This window comes from Leucopleurus acutus, assembly GCF_964270905.1.
Source record: "Leucopleurus acutus genome assembly, chromosome: 20".
Taxonomy (NCBI): domain Eukaryota; kingdom Metazoa; phylum Chordata; class Mammalia; order Artiodactyla; family Delphinidae; genus Leucopleurus; species Leucopleurus acutus.
The window spans coordinates 29,144,077-29,163,113 of NC_139162.1; the positions used below are offsets into that span (position 1 = coordinate 29,144,077).

The 19,037-nt window shown below is 47.7% G+C and overlaps 1 protein-coding gene across 2 annotated transcripts in view; it reads right to left on the reverse strand.

Annotated features, from left to right (window-relative positions):
* The window catches only part of LOC309976918 (liver carboxylesterase-like), a 36,844-nt gene that overhangs the window by 2,209 nt on the left and 15,598 nt on the right, over positions 1-19,037 (reverse strand). For both annotated transcript variants that reach the window (XM_082862763.1, XM_082862762.1), the window contains exons 3-11: positions 18,835-18,979; positions 16,273-16,406; positions 14,143-14,296; positions 12,564-12,668; positions 10,569-10,673; positions 7,872-7,910; positions 7,406-7,546; positions 5,127-5,207; positions 4,033-4,180 (exon numbers count right to left, since the gene is read on the reverse strand). In XM_082862763.1, coding sequence (XP_082718889.1) covers positions 4,033-4,180; positions 5,127-5,207; positions 7,406-7,546; positions 7,872-7,910; positions 10,569-10,673; positions 12,564-12,668; positions 14,143-14,296; positions 16,273-16,406; positions 18,835-18,979 — 1,052 coding nt within the window. The remainder of the gene's footprint in view (positions 1-4,032; positions 4,181-5,126; positions 5,208-7,405; positions 7,547-7,871; positions 7,911-10,568; positions 10,674-12,563; positions 12,669-14,142; positions 14,297-16,272; positions 16,407-18,834; positions 18,980-19,037) is intronic.

Here is a 19,037-nt window from a genome sequence, read left to right on the forward strand (position 1 = left end):
CCTATTGATGCATTCACAGAGCAGAACATCTAGATACATAGTTTATGTACACAGAAATACCACGACATTTCATTGCTAACAGGTTAGTCTTCATTCCCTTGGAGAATACCTGCAGCCTGACAGGTGTCTTCTATTATGCCCATTTTTGAGCATTTCTGGTGTTTTTCACACGTATTCCAAGAAAAGTGAAGTAAATCCACGTTGCTGGCCTGAAAGTGCAGATATTTAAATACAAGCCTATGCAGAAAGGGGACAGTCTATTCCTTGTGTCTCAGGAAACCACAATTCAGCATTTCCTTTTTCTCTGTCATCTCACAGGTCTTGCTTCCTGCTTGGCCCGGGGAGTGTTAAGGTGGTGGCAGAAGGAAGAAGGGGCCGAGGAAGGGTACAGTTCCTCCCTCCTCCTCTCCCCTGCCCTTACGCTCACCACCCCCTCTCTAAGCCCCAGGAAGATGTCAGTTTTCCTGCTGACGTTTCAGCAGCGTCGCCCATCTTGCTCCTTCAGGGCTAACTCACGGGCCACCCGCCCGGGGAGCTCTGTGCTCTGCATTGATCATTATGCCCAGAGCGAGTGACTCTACCCGGGAAGGGTCAGGCCCCAAGTCAGACTGGCGGGGAAATATCACACTTTTTCCCTTCCTGGGGACAGAATCACATTTGGAAAATGCAGAAAAAAGGAATAAGAACAAAATGATCACATATAATCCCACTGCTCAGAGAAACCTCTGTTAATATTTTAGCACTTACCTCACTTATGTATATAAAATAAGGATACTATTGGATGTGTAGTTTTGTAATGACTATAATAATTTCTTCGTATCATTAAATGTTTGTCCACTACATAGTGTAACAATATATGCCATCCTGACAGGAGGATGTACAATAATTTATTTAATTGCCTCCCTTCCCCCCTCTCACTGCACTCTTGGTTTAGCAAGAGGCATTGTTTGGAAGAAGCAATCCGTCTGTGGTTCCATAATCCAATTGCTAAACAGCTGCTTCAGGGTCAAGCAGAACTCACTGAAAGGAGGGTGTTTACCCTTGCCTCTGCTACTCAGAAGTGTTAGAACGGAACTGAGAACCCAACCATACAAAGAAAGACCTAGTGTGAATGAGAGAACTTAATTATGGCAGCATGCTGCCCAAAAGATATTCTTTTCATTCCTCTTCTTCTTTTTTTTTTTTTCAGTGTTTTGCCTTAAACCACTGAGATTTATAAAAAAAATTCCTACGGGGGTACTTTTCTGGTGGTCCTGTGGTTAAGACTCCATGCTCCCAGTGCAGGCGGCCCGGGTTCAACCCCTGTTCGGGGAACTAGATCCCGCATGCCGCAACTAAAGATCCCGCATGCCGTAACTAAAGATCCCACATGCCATAACTGAAGATCCTGTGTGCCACAACTAAGACCCGGCTTAGCCAAATAAATAAATATTTTAAAAAAATTCCTGCAATCGGGCTTCCCTGGTGGTGCAGTGGTTGAGAGTCCGCCTGCCGATGCAGGGAACACGGGTTCGTGCCCCGGTCCGGGAAGATCCCACATGCCGTGGAGCGGCTGGGCCCGTGAGCCATGGCCGCTGAGCCTGCGCGTCCGGAGCCTGTGCTCCGCAACGGGAGAAGCCACAACAGTGAGAGGCCCGCGTACCGCAAAAAAAAAAAAATCCTGCAATCACAACACACGTCTTCAAAGGAAAGTAGGGCAGAGATTTCAATAATAACAATTAGGAGCAACAACAGAAGCAGGGGGAAGGAGAGAGCTAGCAATAAAAATATGCAAATTAAAACGTGATGTTCTTTTTTTGTGAGGTAAGACTTATATAAAATTGGCAGCATTATTTTTATTCTTTTAATCTGACTATCCCAAGTGAGAGAGCTAAGAAATCCACACTCTCATACACTAGAAAGCAACTTCACAAAATGTATCAAGAACTTTAAAATTCTACTACAGCCCAGCTTAATAATTTCACTTCTAGAAACCAACTCTAAGAAAATTATTTGAGACTTGGTTAAAGATTTATGCACATAAGGCTGAGTATGATGTTTTCTGTAGCATCAAAATGAGCAGCCAGGCTAAATACCCAATAGGACAGGAATACTAAAGTAAATTTTAATCCATCATACCATGAAATAATTGCTATTTTCCATGAATTTATATTGACATTGAGGAAATGCCTACAATATAGTTGTCTATGAACATAAAATTAATTTTAAAATTATGTGTAAGACATGGAAAGGCTAATAGAAAAAACAATGTCAAAACTTTATAGATGGGGCTTCCCTGGTGGCGCAGTGGTTGAGAGTCCGCCTGCCGATGCAGGGGACACAGGTTTGTGCCCCGGTCCAGGAAGATTCCACATGCCAAGGAGCGGCTGGGCCCGTGGCTGCTAAGCCTGCGCGTCCGGAGCCTGTGCTCCATAAGGGGAGAGGCCACAAGAGTGAGAGGCCCGCGTACCGCAAAAAAAACCAAACAACCAAAACTTTATAGCTGATACTTCTAGGTGAAGGAATTATGAGTAATATATAGTTGCTTCTTTAATATGTTTCCATATTTTCAAAACTTTCTACAATGGTAAGATTAATTTTATACTCAGAAAACTACTTTATCAAAAAGAGATTGAGAGAAATACGACAATGAAAAAATAACATTGATAAACTCTGGGAAGTGCTGGCAATAAGACCCTGAATTCAAAGTCACGGGATGTCAGATAAAAAACTCAAGTCCAGTATGGCTGGGAGCGGCTGAAGGGGACACTACAAATCAAGACATGTAGCCAGAGGCAAGACCAAAGTTATGAAAGAACAGATTTGACCCCAGGCAGCCCCTGGCTGGCCATCAGGACCCTAGGGAGGAAGAAATGGTAACTAGAACCTCCAAAGTACTGTACTGAGTGCTCGGGGATAGAGCAAGTCAGCCACAGCTATGTTTTATCATGCTTATAAAGTCTCAAAGTTTAAAACCCTTCTAGCACCGTTAGGCAGGGAGGTCTGGACCCCAGAACCATCTCCTGGCTTGCAGACTCGGTGAATGAGGTCTCCAAGAAATGAAGGGTCCTGTGAGTAACTCAAAAGGTACCCAAAAGGGACACCTCCTCTCCAGGTGAGCTCATGCATCCCTGACCTCACACCCTACACACAGTCTCGGTCAATGTTGGAAGGTCCTGTGGTGGACACAGCACACACTGGGAGAAACAACAGCCAGCCACAGACATTGGCATTCTCTAGACTGCGTGGCCCCACTCTTCCAATAATCACTCCTTTCAGCTTTCTTGGTCCCAGACAACACTCCTGATCCTATGCTTGGCCTCCCTCTACCCCCAGCTCCACTGGTTAACAAACTAGTTTGCAGATAGCTCTGACCTTGGAAACCTTCCAAGACCTATCTTCCAAGATTTCCCCTCTAGCCCCACAGACCACCGCAATTCAGGTGAGGAGCCCTGTGGCAGAGGCTGTCGGTGCCTCCCCATATCCCCTGCTTCCGGGCACGCCAGCCTGAATTCCACCTCCTGCATCCGTAGCTCTTTGCCTGGGTCTCTGGCAGCCAGAGACCACTCTGCCCACATGTGCAACAGGTCAAAGCACCAGGGAATTAACTGCCCTTGGGAACAGCCTTCAACCAATGACTCGTCAAAGTTGGAGGATAAATACCCCAGCTCTCTTGCCACTCACTAGGGATAACCCTGAGACATGTGTTCTGCTGGTTTCCCAGAGTTCCCCAGGTCCGGGTGTCCACAGTGGATGCTTTCTTGACAGTGCAGTGTGGACTGGCTTCCTCTCCATTCATGTCACTTCTCCACTCCTCTACTGGTGTTTCCTGGGATCACCCCCCAAATAAACTCTTTGCATTTGGATCCTTTTCTCGGAGTCTGCTTCTGGTGGAAACCAAAACAGGACAGTGCCCCACCCCAGGCCAAACGCAATCAGCCTTGGATGTACGACCCTCAGCAATGTCCACATGTGTTTGTGCTGAGGGCTGGGCGGGACAGTCAGTGAAGCTGGAGGTCAGTGTCCCTCTCCCGTCCAGTGTCTGGGACTCACCTCTGTGGCGACGGGCCACATTCACAGATGGGACACCGAACATCCCATCTGCAAGCAGGTCCAGGAACAGGTCTTTCCTTCTGGCAGGGTCGTCCGTCCCTCCTAAATACTTGTCAGCCGCCACCATGGCCAGTTCCTCAGGGATGCTCTGAAATAGATCCAGTGAAAGTGACCACTGTTAAAGTTAAATATAAAATGGAGACCAGACTTACGCATTATCTGTGCAGACAAAACCATTTAAGCCATGTAAGCAAAACTAACTCTAGCGTATTTCATGCACATAAGCAAAACCTAACTTAGATTATTTTTTGTAAATCCCTCTGACAATCAAAAAATAAACTAAGTCATCTCCCTAAAATAGTATGAGATAATCACTTTTAACCAATCCCTTGCCACCTGAAAACCTCTATTGTAATAAGCAATCACTGAAAATGTTAACAACTTCCTCATTTTCACTTTATAAGCCATCCTGTAACTTCACCCCCCACCCCACCCCCGCCCCCCACCGAGCTTCCTACCAGCCTTTGAAGTTGGAAGCCCCCAGGGCGTGAACTATACTTTATGTACCATAAACTCTTACTAAATACTCTTCATTCATTTGGTGGTTTAAATTTTGCTATTTCTGGATTTTTTTTTTTTTTTTTTTTCCGGTATGTGGGCCTCTCACTGTTGTGGCCTCTCCCGTTGTGGAGCACAGGCTCCAGACACACAGGCTCAGCTGCCATGGCTCACGGGCCCAGCCGCTCCGCGGCATGTGGGATCTTCCCAGACCGGGGCAGGAACCCGTGTCCCCTGCATCGGCAGGTGGACTCTCAACCACTGCGCCACCAGGGAAGCCCCTATTTCTGGATTTTTGACTTCACCACCCCTGGTGAGTGACACAGTTTCTCTTCTTGTGTTAATGGTGAACTTTTTGAGCTCAGTGCAAACTTTCCCCCTCCCCCAATCCTGGGTAGTGATAAGAAAAGCAGAAAAAGTGGGGCAGAACCCTCCCAGCCCCAGTCTTCATTCTGCCATTAGTTGCTTTGCAATTGGGAACAAGCCTCTTCCCCTCTTTAGGGCTCAGCCAGTTCCTGTGATTCCTAGACTCTTACAAGGATGGGGTAGGACTTCCACACGAGGGATGTGGCCGTCTTCTGGTCCAGCTTGCCTTCAGAGAATGAGTAGCCCATGAACTGTTAAAACAAAGGTTAAGCAATTGTGAATCATCCGGTAATGGCAAGAAAAACCAAAGTTACCAACAAACCAAACCAATGCAGGCTGAAGGTCACTGTCATATCTTGATGGGCATGGGTCCATTTTTTTTTTCTTTTTGAGTCTTTTATTGTTTATTTATTTAACATCTTTATTGGAGTATAATTGCTTTACAATGGTGTGTTAGTTTCTGCTTTATAACAAAGTAAATCAGTTATACATATATGTATGTTCCCATATCTCTTCCCTCTTGCGTCTCCCTCCCTCCCACCCTCCCTATCCCACCCCTCTAGGTGGTCACAAAGCACCGAGCTGATCTCCCTGTGCTATGCAGCTGCTTCCCACTAGCTATCTATTTTACGTTTGGTAGTGTATATATGTTCATGCCACTCTCTCACTTTGTCACAGCTTACCCTTCCCCCTCCCCATATCCTCAAGTCCATTCTCTACGTCTGCGTCTTTATTCCCATCTTGCGCCTAGGTTCTTCATGACCATTTTTCTGTTTGTTTTTTAGATTCCATATATATGTGTTAGCATACGGTATTTGTTATTCTCTTTCTGACTTACTTTACTCTGTAGGGCATGGGTCTTTGAAGAGTTGGGCAAAATCAATGAATCAAAAGGAATTTTATATCTAGAAATCAAGGAATGCAAAGAAGATAAAGTAATTGTTAAGGGAAGCTGTCCCAGTCTTTGTGTGTGTGTGTGTGTATATATATGTATATATGTGTGTGTGTGTGTATATATATATATATGTGTGTCTGTGTGTGTATATGCGTGCATATATATGTGTGCATATATATATATATATATATATATATATATATTTAGGCTAGAGTCTCCACAGTGGTCATCAAGACAGAGAGGGAAGGTTTCAGCCAGCCAGGTGTTGAAGTAGAGGGCTCTGGGGCAGATGACACAGACCTCACAAATACCCCGCCTGTGTTAGATAGCAGAGAAAGCCCCAAATGCTGCCATTATGGTTTTGGTCCTTTGGTATAACCTCTGAAATCATTCTGAAGACCTGCAGAACTCTGCACATAACAACTGCATCAAAACTCTGCACTAAGTGACTTCACCAAACTCTAGCACGGCCACAAGCGGCTTAAGGCCATGTCCCCAGGATGACCCCAGGCCCCCTTAAAAAGCTCTGTGCTGCCAGGAAAATTTACCGTTTGCTCTAGCCAAAACCTGGTGATAGGCAGGTATGTCCCTGAACCCTTTCTTAGTGCAGTCACTTTAGAAACCTTGTAATTATAAATCCTTTTTCTGCCCTTTGGGATGTAAAACCACTGCTCCAACCTGTTTTCTCAAGGACCTGAGAGCCAACTTTTATGAAAAGCAAACATTCAGGGGGTAATTCTTGCTCTCTCCCCCAGTCCCTGTGGAAAGATAAAGGCCTAACTTCAGTGGGAGCCTTGCTTCTACTTACACCACGGCCTCCTGTCATAAAGAGAGAAGAAGTTTGTTTCTTCTCCAGATAAATGCCAGCTAACAAATCCAGGTGGCCCAGTTTCATGGACAAATCCCCCCTCCCCGCGCCCGCAGCCTTAAATAGGCTCCAGCCTTTTGTTTCAGCGATTTGGGTTCAGTTTACAATTGATCTTTTCCCTATAGCAAGAGTGTCACTGAATCAAACTCATTACCAATTCAACTGGTGTCCGGCTTTGTTTATCTTTGGCAGAAGGGAAAGCTCTTCCTAACTTTTAGAAGTCAATTTTAACTCAGGAGGAAGCAGGCTCCTTTGAATCTTTCCAGTTAGATGAATGAGAGTGTGAGGTGTGGGTGGGTGGAATTTATGGAGAAACTATGAAAGCACCAAGCCCAGGGGAGAGGCTGCAGGTCCCAGGCCTCACTCTCCTTAACTCCCAAGCCCCTTCCCCTTTCCAGGCCTTGGGTTTCTCATCTGCCCAATGATTATCTCTCCCAGCCCTCCTGGCACTGACATTTCAGGATTCTTGGATGGGAGGACAAGCAGAGAGTGTGTGGGGATGTGGGTCCCCAGGGCCGCACCACCCAGATGACAGCTGGGCCATCGTGGAGAAGGTTTCCACGGAAACGTCAAGGTGTATGAAGGTCCCAGAGGGGGTGCGTAGAAGGAGGGATCCTGTGACCAGAGATGGGAGGGGTGATGTGACGGGCAGGGGAGGCGAGTCTAAGAGGCCTGCACTTTCTCACCGTCGGCAGAATCCAGCCACACTCCTGCTTGTTGATTCCCACGACGTAGGGAACGGGGTGGAAATTCTTTTCAGCCAGAATCTCTTCGGGCGTCTTTGGCAGCAGCACTCCGTCAAGCACGGTGGGCAGGAAAGGAAAGCTCTGGGGAAGAGGGCAGCGTCACGTCTGTGCTTCCCCTTCGAGGTCACACCCGCGTCCCCCTCTCCACCTGCCTGAGCTCACAGCCGGCATCGCAGACCTGCGTGCCCATGGGCGGTGGCCACACACTCAGGGTCCTAACAAAGGGGGCTAAGTCTGTGGACCCCGGAGGGCAGAACTCTGACCAGGGCCAGCAGTGGTTAGGTGATGCGGGCAGATCTTCACTCAAGTTGGTATAAACTATATAACATAATGTGTATTTAATTTGAAGGGTGTGTGTATCTATATGCATCTCTCCATCTATAGTCAGTTCTTGTAAGCATCTTACCTCTCTGGGGTCTCCGTGTAAATCAAGAGCGAAAAACTTCTGTGAAGACAAAGGCAGAGGCTGTGGGTGAGAAGGCTTCCTGAGAGCAAAGCTGATCCTGTGAGCTGTGCGTCAAAGGTATCAAGTCCTCCCTCCTGGTGCCACTCCGGCTGGGCTGAAAGGAAGTGGGCAGGGCACCAGCTCCCCTGGGCATGAGCACAGGGTGCAGGTATGGGACGGGGGAGGGGAGCTCTGGAGAGGACTGCTGCTTGTGCCTGCCCTGCCCTGTACCCATTTCCTCTTCTTGTTCCTCCAGGCGAAAACACCCCAATTTTCCTTTGGGGGACTCCCTCTTTCCCAGTCTCACTCCACGATTCCAGGCATCTATATGTGACCTGAGGTGCACCATCTCCCTGAAGACAGGGATTACTTCAGGGATGGACATGTGCCCATGTCAGTTCAATAGAGTTTACCCAAAACTTTTGCTGGAATTATTGGGAAAGAGGGTTTCTAAGCAGATAGGATGTAAGTCTAGAATACTGCTGTTGTCTAACCTCCCCAGGGGACAAATCTGCCTGAGAGTGAAGCCAACACAGAGAGGTAAAAAGCTGAGGGATAGAGACAGAGTCTTAATGATATCATATGTGCATCTGGATCTGGACATGCCTGAAACCTTCAGCTCCTGGACTTTTCAGTTAGTTACCTGAAGATTCTGTTACAACATACACCTTTCTCTTCTCAAGCCACTTTGAGATGAGTTTTCTCCTCCTGCATTAGAAAATCCTGACTCATACAAGCTCACTGAAATTCACCCCACCCCATGCTTCTCTTTGTTGTGAGTTCACCAGGATTGTGCTGATTTTATTGTGACACTGCAGCTAACAGGCCTGACCAGTATGCAGGAAGTCCCAGTAAGGGTCCCTCCATTATGGGTTGTAGCCCCGCAATCCAGGTGTGTGTGTGTGCACGTGCACACCCACGTGTGTTACTGGGGAGAGAGGATAATCATGGAAACACTTCCACGTGATCTCAGAAGATCTCAGAAGGATAATATGGGCTCTTAGGTTCTCTGGATTCTCCCAAAGTCACCGACTCTCCCCTTATAAGCGGATCTCTTGTGCCACATGGAGAATTGCTGAAATAAATTTATCTCTTTCCAGGCATCAGAAAACAGTTGTGTTTTTATCTTTGAGCACATTGGTCACCTTATTTGAGCCTGAGAAACCAGGATCCAAGGCTACATTGGACTTAACCCATGGAAATAGAGCAGAGTCCAGTGCTGGAGGCTGGCCGCTGAGGGTCCAGGAGCATCCTCAGGGGTCCAGGGTCCAGACTCTCCCCTTATAAGCGGATCTTATAAGTGGTGATCTCTGGGTATCTGTTGTACTGTAGCTTCCTGTGATGACCCGCTACCATAGCCATCCACCAATCCTGAAATGTCACCTTCTCTGTGAAGCATCCCTGCTTACTATAATGAATGCGTCCCCTCTCTGTATTCCCACCACACTTAATCCACTAAGTATATGGGCGTGTTTCTCCTTGAATAGTTCCTTATGAGCAGGGACTATATCCAGTTATGTCTGCATCACCCACGCTGTTACCCACCCCCATACACTTAGCAAAGACAGATGGTTGGGTGGATGGAATTAGTCAATACTTGGAGTATTGAATTGGGGGGATAAGTGGATAGACGGATGATAGCTAGCAGATTAGGTGATGGATGGATCATTGACTTTAGAGAGATGGATGATGAAATACAGATATATGAGTGATTGATAACAGATGAATGCATGTTATAGATGAGTTGATATTAGATGGATGAAAAGATACTGATGAATTGGATTCACTGGTGGATGGACAGATGTGTAATAAGATGATGAATGAATGGATGGATGAATAGGTGGATGGATGGTTGGATGGATGAATGGGGAGATATACGATTATGTGAGAATCACTACTGAGGCAGACGTGCAGAAAATCTAGAAAATGGGGCCACCACTGGATTATAATTGAGGTGGTTTCTAAATTAACCAAGACAATTGTGACAACCTTTCTGAAGAGCTTTGTTCTAAATAACCCCATTCCCAAAATTCAGGATGGTAATCACCTCTGAGAATGTGTAATGTTTAATTTCTTAAAAATCTATCAGATTCCACTTATATGAATGAATCTAGGATGGGCAAATTCATAGACAGAAAGTAGATTAGAGGTTTCCAGAGACTGGGGGGAAGGGGAGAAGACAGAGTAACTGTTTAGAGAGGTAGGGATTTTTTGTTTGGGATGATGAAAAGTTTTGGAAATAGCGGTGATGGTTGCACAATACTATGAGCGTAATTAATGCCATTGAATTGTACACTTAAAATGATTAAAATGGTAAATTGTATGTGACATATATATATTTACAATAAAGAAAATAGTCACATATAAAAAAATCTATCAGAAAAACAAGACTGGAAAAAGTAAGTTTTGATAGATATGAGGAGTTATTACACAGTTGTTCATTATGTTATTTTTTGTCTTTGCTAACATCTGAGTTATTCCATAATAAAAAAGAAAGAAGGAAATTCCCCATTCAGATCCAGTCTGACACTGCCCTTGAGAGGTGAGAAACTGTCCCAGGTAGTTTTTCCAGGGCAAGGGGATAGGTGAAATGATGAAGCCTGGGGCCATGTTTACAGGGCGGGGAGCTTGTGTGGCTATGAGACTGGATGTACTCACCATCTTCAGCGTTATCTCCAAGAGCTCGTCCTCTGTCTTCTGGCGCAGGCAGTGAACAAGGACAGCTGAGGTGGTGCTTTTGCACCCAGCAAAGACAGCAATTTTCTGCAGAGATCACAGGTGACAGCAGAATTCAAGAGCCCTGTCTCTTCCCTCCATCAATAACAAAGCGTTCTGTTCCAACCTCAATTTCTAAAGTCAACACATGGTAGCGAAGATACTCTAGACCAGTATGTCCTGGATCCCAGATGTGCCAATTATACTCCTCAGCCTCTGCTGCCTTACCTCTGTTCAAGTGGACATAATGATCTCAAAGCTGAACATCTAAAGAGAGGCAGCATGGAGTGGGGCTTAAGAGCATGGAATCCAGAATCCACTGTCTAATTTCAAATCTCGGCTCACCCAATTAATAGCCTTTTGGCCTCAGGCTAGACACTTGCAAAGTGCAGCCAGAGGGGAAGATGCAGAAGGAGAGAAATCAGGCTCCATGATGGCGGGACCATGAAGAGTGTACATGGGCTGCCCAGAGCCTGGTCCAGTGTCTGACATACAATCAATGCTCAGTATGTATTTGGTGAAAAATTAAATTAAAAGGCACATGAAGAAGTAGAGCGGGGAGAGAGAGAGAGAGAGAGAGAGAGAGAGAGAGAGAGAGAGAGAGAGAGAGCGAGCGCACACAAGAATATGAGTCTTGGATTCTTCATTCTGCCAATTTCTGGTCCTGTGTGACAGCAAAATCCAGCACCATTTCTGCCACCTTTGTTTCCTTTAAATAAACTCCCCCTTCTTGACTTAAGCCTGATCAATGGGCTTCTGCTGTTAATAGCCAAAGAATTCTGAAAAACAGTCTCAACAATTTTTTAAATTCTTGGTGTCTTATCTCCTCCCCTCCTGCTTACCAGTCAGTCCCTTTAAGTCTGGCTGCTGCCCCCACCCGTCCACCTAACCAGCTCTCACAGCCCGACGAAATCGCTCCACATCAGTGACTCCAGCGCACACTCCTCAGCAGAGCCTCCCTGTTGCTCACCCTTGCTTGGCTTCCTAACACTCTCCAAATAAAGACAAAGTCCTCACCAGGTCCTCTGCAGCATGGCCCTGCCGATGGCTCCATCCTCACTTCACTCCAGGTTCCGTCTGCTCTTTCTGCTCTGGCCACAGCAGCCTTTCTCGCTCTCTCTCTCAGTTGAGATACCTGCTCCTGCCACAGGACATTTGCACAGGCTGTTCCCTCTTCCTGGATATTCTTTTCTTACCAAGTAATTTACTGCTCATCCTTCTCATCTCAACTCGTTGATCGCTTCTTTTCATGAAGCCTTTCCTGATAACCTCCCCCTATCCACTGGACTAAGCGCTCCTTTTGGATTCTGTTATGACATCAGGTATCTCTCCTCTATTGCTCTAGTCACAGTTGCCATTTTGTAAGTTGTGCAATTATATACTTATTAATCTGTCTCCTCAATTATAACAGAAGCTTCATGAGGTTGCGAGATGTCAGATTATATCAAAACTATTTGTTGAGTGAATGAATGAATCAATGAATGAATTCTTCAGGAACCCACCCCAGTCACAAGCCCCCAAGGAGAATCCACTCCAGGCGCACATGGTGCCAATGAGTTCATCAGATTTCAGACCCTGAGCAAGGCAAGATAGGATGACAGTTCACTGACCACTGTCCAGGCCAGCACCCCACCTGGAACACTTTGGGAAGCGTGTTCAGTGGAAAATGCATGGGGCTGGCAGTCCAGAGTCATGAGCCTGAGTCCGGCTCTGCTCTGATCACTCGCTGACCCTGGCAAGTGCTTCTGCTCTCTGCCCCAGTTTGCTCAGCAGTAGAAGGTGGAGGTGGGATGAGGTGTGTCCTTGCCCTCCCTGATCAGCCACCCTCACTTCTGTGATTCTTTGAGCATGTCAACTGGCTCCCACAGCAAGAAAGACCCTTGACAACTCCAGGAGAGCAGAGCAAAGGGTGTGGGGACAGTCCAGTGTGAGACCTACCTTAGCTGCAGCCTTCATGTCCTTCTTGACCAGGATAGAAGTGAGGGCCACACCACTCTCAGAGATGGCCCGGTGGAAGAGATTCTTGGCCAGGGGAGATAACACCTGGGAGGAGGGTGGCGAGAAAGGGAGTTTATGCTCATGGGGAGGGGTCTTCAACAGCTACCCCCATCCACAGCCCTGTCCTGGGCTGTTCCCCTGGAGACCATGGGGCCTGGCTTCTGCAAGAAAACCTCAGCTGGAAGGAGCCAGGAGCAGAGTGAAGGACAAAACAGGAAGTGTGTGACACACACTGAATATAACAATCAAAGTATCTGAAAGGCAGCTCAGCAATTCCTAGCAGCACTTTAAAGCACAGTTCTGATTCCCCATTTGCATTACTTAGGATTTATTTTAAGGAAAATGATCATGGAGGCACACAAAAATCTCTAAAATGTTCATGTTATTTATAACAGTAAAAATTGGAAATAACACAAGGTTCTAATATATGACATTGGGTAAATAAGGTATTTTTCATTCTTACAATGAAATACTATACTATACTCGACTATACACACAAAAAATATGAAAGAATAACTAATGGTGAGGGAAATATTTGTGTCATAATATTAAGGAAGTTTTTTTGTTTAAAAATTCATAGAGACAGATAGATAGGTAGATAAATGATAGATGATAGATAGATATATTGATAGATTCATGGAAAAAAGACTAGAAAAATAAAACTGTCCATGGTGACAATCCCTGGCTAATGGGACTGTGGATGAATTTTTATTTTGGGAGAGTTATCTATGCTTTTCTTTTTTCTCCATTTTATAAAATAAAAACATTTTCCTCTGAAGATTCAACTATGAATCCAACATATGTTTTAAAAATACAGTAATAGTGTTAACCTTCTCCTCAACTGTGAGGCAGCTGGAGGGTTTCTAACAGCTCCCAGCGCCTTCTAATCTGGTTTTCCACCTTTGCTTCCCTTGGTGTCTCCCAACTGCCATTCCCACATCAGGCTCCCAGGTCGTGTCTGTGTTCCATTTCCCGGGTCCCATCCCCCCTTCCATCCTCCTTCCTCTCTCTACCTCTCCTCCCCCAGCCCAGCTCCATCCTCAGCCCCAGAGGCTGCTGCCCTCATTCCTGAGATGAACAAGCCATCAGACCTCCCCAGAGGAGGCCTCTGACCTGTTCTTAGTGTTCGTGTCCCCTTGAATTGTAGATCTGGCTTCAAGCCAAATAATGACATCGCACCCAACTTCATGGTTGCCTCCTCTTATCCAGAATTTACACCCACCCCTACTTCCCAAGAGGAGTGAGGTGAGTACTAATAGTAAAATGATTAGGAAGGAGAGTAAGAGCTCAACCAACACAGGACAGGAGGAATGTCTCCGTTGCAGCCATGGCTGGAGATATGGCCCCAGGATGCTAAGCTGACTTCTGAGCTTCCTGCGGTCCAAGGAGAGTTTGGCCGTAACTTTCCACCATCTGATGCTGCACAGAGTAGGGTCAGCCTTGAACCAGGTCCCATGACTAGACTGGCTGGTCTGCAAGGGGTCCCATCAGTAGCCACATCAGGGCCAGGAACACTTACAAGAACAGAGACACTTTCCCCTCCTGCTGACTCTCCAAAGATGGTCACAGAGCCTGGATCCCCTCCGAAGTTGGCAATGTTCTCCTGGACCCAGTGCAGTGCGGCCAACTGGTCCAAGTGACCCCAGTTCCCCCGGCTGTGTTCATCCCCTGTGCTGTAAGAGAACAGGGTAGGGTTGAGAGCAGACATGTCACAGCAGGGCTCTCAGGACCACAGATGGGTCTGGGGGTCTGGGTGAGCCTTCTGCAAGAGACTGGGCTTCCAGAGCCCTGACACTGGGGTCTTCACCTGCCTCCCATCCTGCAGCATTGTTCCGCTGTAGCGCTCTATACATCCATCCCACATCTATTTATTGAGAATCTACTATTCTACAGTTCCAAAGGGAATTCCAGGCAGAAGAAACAGCACATGCAAAGGCCCCAGCGTCCCGTGGAAAAAAGTGTGAGTCTAGGACCTACAGCTACAGAGGGCCCTGAGGGCCTCGGTAAGGATGTCAATGTCATCTTGAGTAAGTTAGGAAGCCATTGCAGGGATGACATGATTCCATTTATGTCTTAAATGATCACTTTGGCTACTGTGTGGATCAGACACGGTGTAAAATAGCAGGGTTATAAAAGTAGGTGTTATTACAACAATCCAGGGGAGAGACACAGAGTGCTTTGAACAGGGTGACTACAAGGGAGGAGGTGAGAAGTGGCTGGATTCTGAACATATTGTAAAAGTGGAGCCAAGAGGATTTGCTGGTGACTGGATGTGGCGTGTGAGAAAAAGAAAAGAATCCAAGTGCCCCCAGGCTTTTATCCTGAGTAACTGGAAGGGTGGAGCTGCTTGCAGCTGAGCAGGAGGCCCTGTGGAGAAAGGAGGAGGGTTTGGGGCAGGGGCATCGGGAGTCAAGGGTTAAGTTTGTCCGAGGAAGGGAGAGGTGCCCTCAGGTGTCCCGTGGGGATGGCAGGAGGTAGTTAATGATGTACCTGCGGGTTTCAAAGGAGAAATGGGCTAAAAATAGGGATCCTGGAAGTGCCCCCTGAGGTCACTCAGGGAACCAGTGGGACAGAGAAGAAGATGCACACAGAGGCTGAGATGGGGAGGGGAGGGTCCGGGAGGGGCCGAGAAGGAGCTGCCATGAGGGAGGAGGTGGCCAGGAGCCAAGAGCAGGAAATTTTTCAAAAAGGTTTGAGGGGTGACGTGCGGTTGCTGCCAAGGCTGGGCCGCTGGTGACCTGGACCAGAGCAGTGTGGTGTCTGGTCGGGGTGAAACCCTGACTGACGTGGTAGAGGAGAGCCTGGGGGAGAGGGAGAGGGGAGTGTACGCAGTTATACTGTAACTGGGAGCAGCCGTGGGCCGCGGGGGAAGGACATGAGGAGTCTCAGTGAAGGTGACACATCCCGGGACGCGACTTGCCTGGGACAGCCCTCCTCCAGCCCATAGGTCTTTCCAGTGAGATGACCACCGCCTCCCCAGCCCACCCACCAGCCATCTGAGGGTAAGAGGTCCTGGGGCTGGTGCATTCAGAAAAGGCTCAGTAACTGTGCCTTCAGGAAGTCCAGTTCCTGTCCCCACGGAGACTCCATGGAGGAGACTTGAGCCTTCGCTCACGCATGTGCCAAACTCCATGAAGGAAATGGGGTGAGTGGGCCCTACACTCCTCTCAGTAGACGTGTCCACTGGAGTCAGGTGCTCGTTACAGCCTCCAAGTTCCAGCCACCCGTTCCTCCACCTACAAGACTTTATGGAGCTCCCACGTGAGTCTGCTCCTTCTTTCCTTCCCCATGAGGTAAGATGTATAAGCCTCTAACTGCTGCGCTGCATGTTAACTGTCACCTTACAGGTATGCAACATGCTGGGCAGCACAGGTGAAAAAGAGATGAGCATTTCAGACGAGGTAACATTTGGGTTGGGTTTTGCAGGAATGATAGGAGTTTGTCAGGCAGATTAGGCATTTTACATGCAAGTAAGTGGACCAGGGTGGCTGGGGAAGGAGAAGGTAGGTAGAGCCCAATTATGAGGGGACTTGCATGTCTTAGTAGGGAACCTAGCAAAGATCCCTTTGAGGGCTTGCATGACCAGAGTGGGGTCCTAGCACTCCCACACTGAGGGTCAATGTGCCGTGAGGAGAGTCCAGTGTCTTACCTGAAGAATCCCCAGATGCCCAGGCGGTACTGAACGGCCACCACCACCACGTTTTCATGGGCAGAGAGGGCCAGCCCATCATAGGTTGATGCCCCGCCCAACATCAGACCTCCTCCGTGGATCCACACCATCACCTGGATGGGGAGGAAGCAACCATACAGGGCATAGGAAGCAGAGCTGGGAAGGACCTCAAGAGGCTGTCTGGTTTGGTCATCTATCCGTTCTCCCAGCTGTGGCCCAACTCAGTGCACCCTGGCTGCCCCTGCCTGTCTCCCCTGCCTCAGTGCCACCTCCTGCCAGTGCTCTTCATGCTGAGAACATCATCATGGGACGAGCCAAGGCTAAGAGCGCCATCTTCTCCCCAACACTCCCACAGTCCTCACTCCCGGACCCCTCACGCAGCTCAGCACACTCCGCATGCAACAGCCCTTGGTTAGCAGCTTATTTCAGCTTCACCTTAGTTACCTTTTGTGTGGTGAAATAAACTTCTCACGTGAATGATGACCATGTCAAGAAGCACACGCCCTGGGTGGTACCTCTTCTTAATAGGCCTTTCCACTGCCTCCTCTGCTCCCCAAATCTCACCCATCCTCCAAAGCCCAGCCTAAAAGCCACCTCCTCTAAGAAGTCTTCAATCATCTGATGAATATGATTTGAAAACCTACTAGGTGCCAGGGACTGTGGTAAGAATTAAGGATGAGAGTGGACATGACAATTCATAATTCATGGCCCTGAATTTAAAAAGTTCACATAGCAAGAAAGTGAGAATGGCTAAAATAATAGTATAATGATTTTGTTAATAAAAAAATCAAAGAACTCATACATGAACTATGTGTCAAGTACTGCTCTAAGCATTTAAAAATAAACCATCCACAAGATAGGGACTACTATTGTCCCATTTCACAGACAGGAAAACTGAGGCACTTAACCACCCTGAGGTCACGCAGCTCATAGGCGGTGGAGGCAGCACTTGAACCCAGGCAGTCTGGCTCCAGAGTCCACACGTCGAGCTGCCCAGCACACGGCAGCCAATGGCCACGGTGCAGTAGGCCGGCTGTTGGGGCAGGAGGAATTTCTTCCCTTCAACTCTAACTAATGCATCAGCAAGACTTGCCTCGTGTGCTGTGTCAAGACACTGACATAAATCTTGATATTCATCATTGAACACTTGTGTGTGATTATCCCTGATTTGAGGAAACAGAGCTGGGTCTCTCAGCTAGTAAAAGGCAGAATCAGGATTTACACCCAGACCCTGCGGTTCCAGAGCCTGTGTCCATAGTAGAGGTTCTCCAGTTTCAGGTTCCTGGAGCCCCTGCTCCTCCTACATCTCTGATCCCTGCCTACCTCCGGGCAGAGGGACTGAGTGTGCAGTCACCTCTGAGTCCAGGCTGAGCCAAGGGCTGGCCAGCAGTGATTTGCTGAAGAAGCTAGTCCAGCTCTGTGCAACCCAGATGCTAAGATCCTCGAAGGCAGGGGCTGTGTGGTCATGGTTTTATGTTCCTCCGTTCTCTTAACCCCCAATTCTAGCTATGCATATGGGGGCGCTGAGTATGTACTAGGGGAATGAATGAATGCATGAATGAATGAACAATTGTCCCCACCTCTTTGAGCCCAGCATATGCAGGGCCACCTTCTAGTCACAAGTTCACAGATGCCCTCCTCCGCATCTGGGCACCATGCCAGGGGTGTTCCTGGGAGATGGCTCGGTGCTCACACCCCGCCTGTCTCTACCCCACTGACCCCTCCTTTCCCAGCAGACCAGCCCCATCCTCCAGCCTGAGTCTGGAAGGCTGCCCCATCTCTGGGCTTCCATTTATTCTGCAAATGCTGACTCACTGGGACATCAGCTTGTGTCAAAGTAAATTAGGAAGTAAAATTATCTACAATAAAACCTTGATAGTTGGCAAAGGCAAAGGAAAGTGCTTCTCTGTTGCTCCAGGCTCTGCACCCTTCACCTGTGACACTGAGACACTGAAAGTTTGTCAGAGAAGGTCTCTGTGTGCTGAGGAAAGGCCACCCACAGGCTCCACTTGCTAGTGTGTGTGTGTGTGTCAAAGAGCGTGACTTGAAGATCAGGAGACCCGTGCCCTAGTCCTGCCAACCCTACTCTGCGACCTCGCCTTCCCCTCACTGGGCTTCAGTTTCACTATCTGTAACAGAACGGTTGGGTTGTTGGCTTATCTCCAAGATTCCTTCCAGCTCTGACTTTATTGGAAATTATGTCTTAGCCACCCTGGGTATCAGATTCCTAATCTAACAATTAAGAGTAATCCTTCTTGTCCATCTATTAGCATGAGGGACCTTAGAAAAATTAAAATGTTCATTACAGATGTACAGCAAACTCCCCCAGAGGCCCTATGTCTGTCACTATGGGAAACTGAGGTGTGGAAAACCTGTGTTCCTCGATGTCAGGTTTGGCTGTGGTGGTAAAGAAAGCCCTGGGGCCCCTGGGGAACAGCCTGGGGCCCCTGGAACAGCCTTGGTCCAAGACGCCCCAACCCAACACTGCCTTCATCCCCCTCCAGTCTACACCAGCCTTGACCACGTGTTCCCACTGCTTACCGGCAGCCTGCTTCTCTTCCTCAAGTCAGCAGGAGTGTAAATATTTAGGTAAAGACAGTCTTCAGAAAACCTGAGATTAATGTTCTCCTTTCTGTTGGTAAAGAGCTCTGAGATCACTTGCCCCGCCACTGGGTCTTGGGAGCACCTGGGAGAGGCAAGGAGAGAAATGAATTCTTGAAGTTCAATCAGAGCTGACCAAGGAG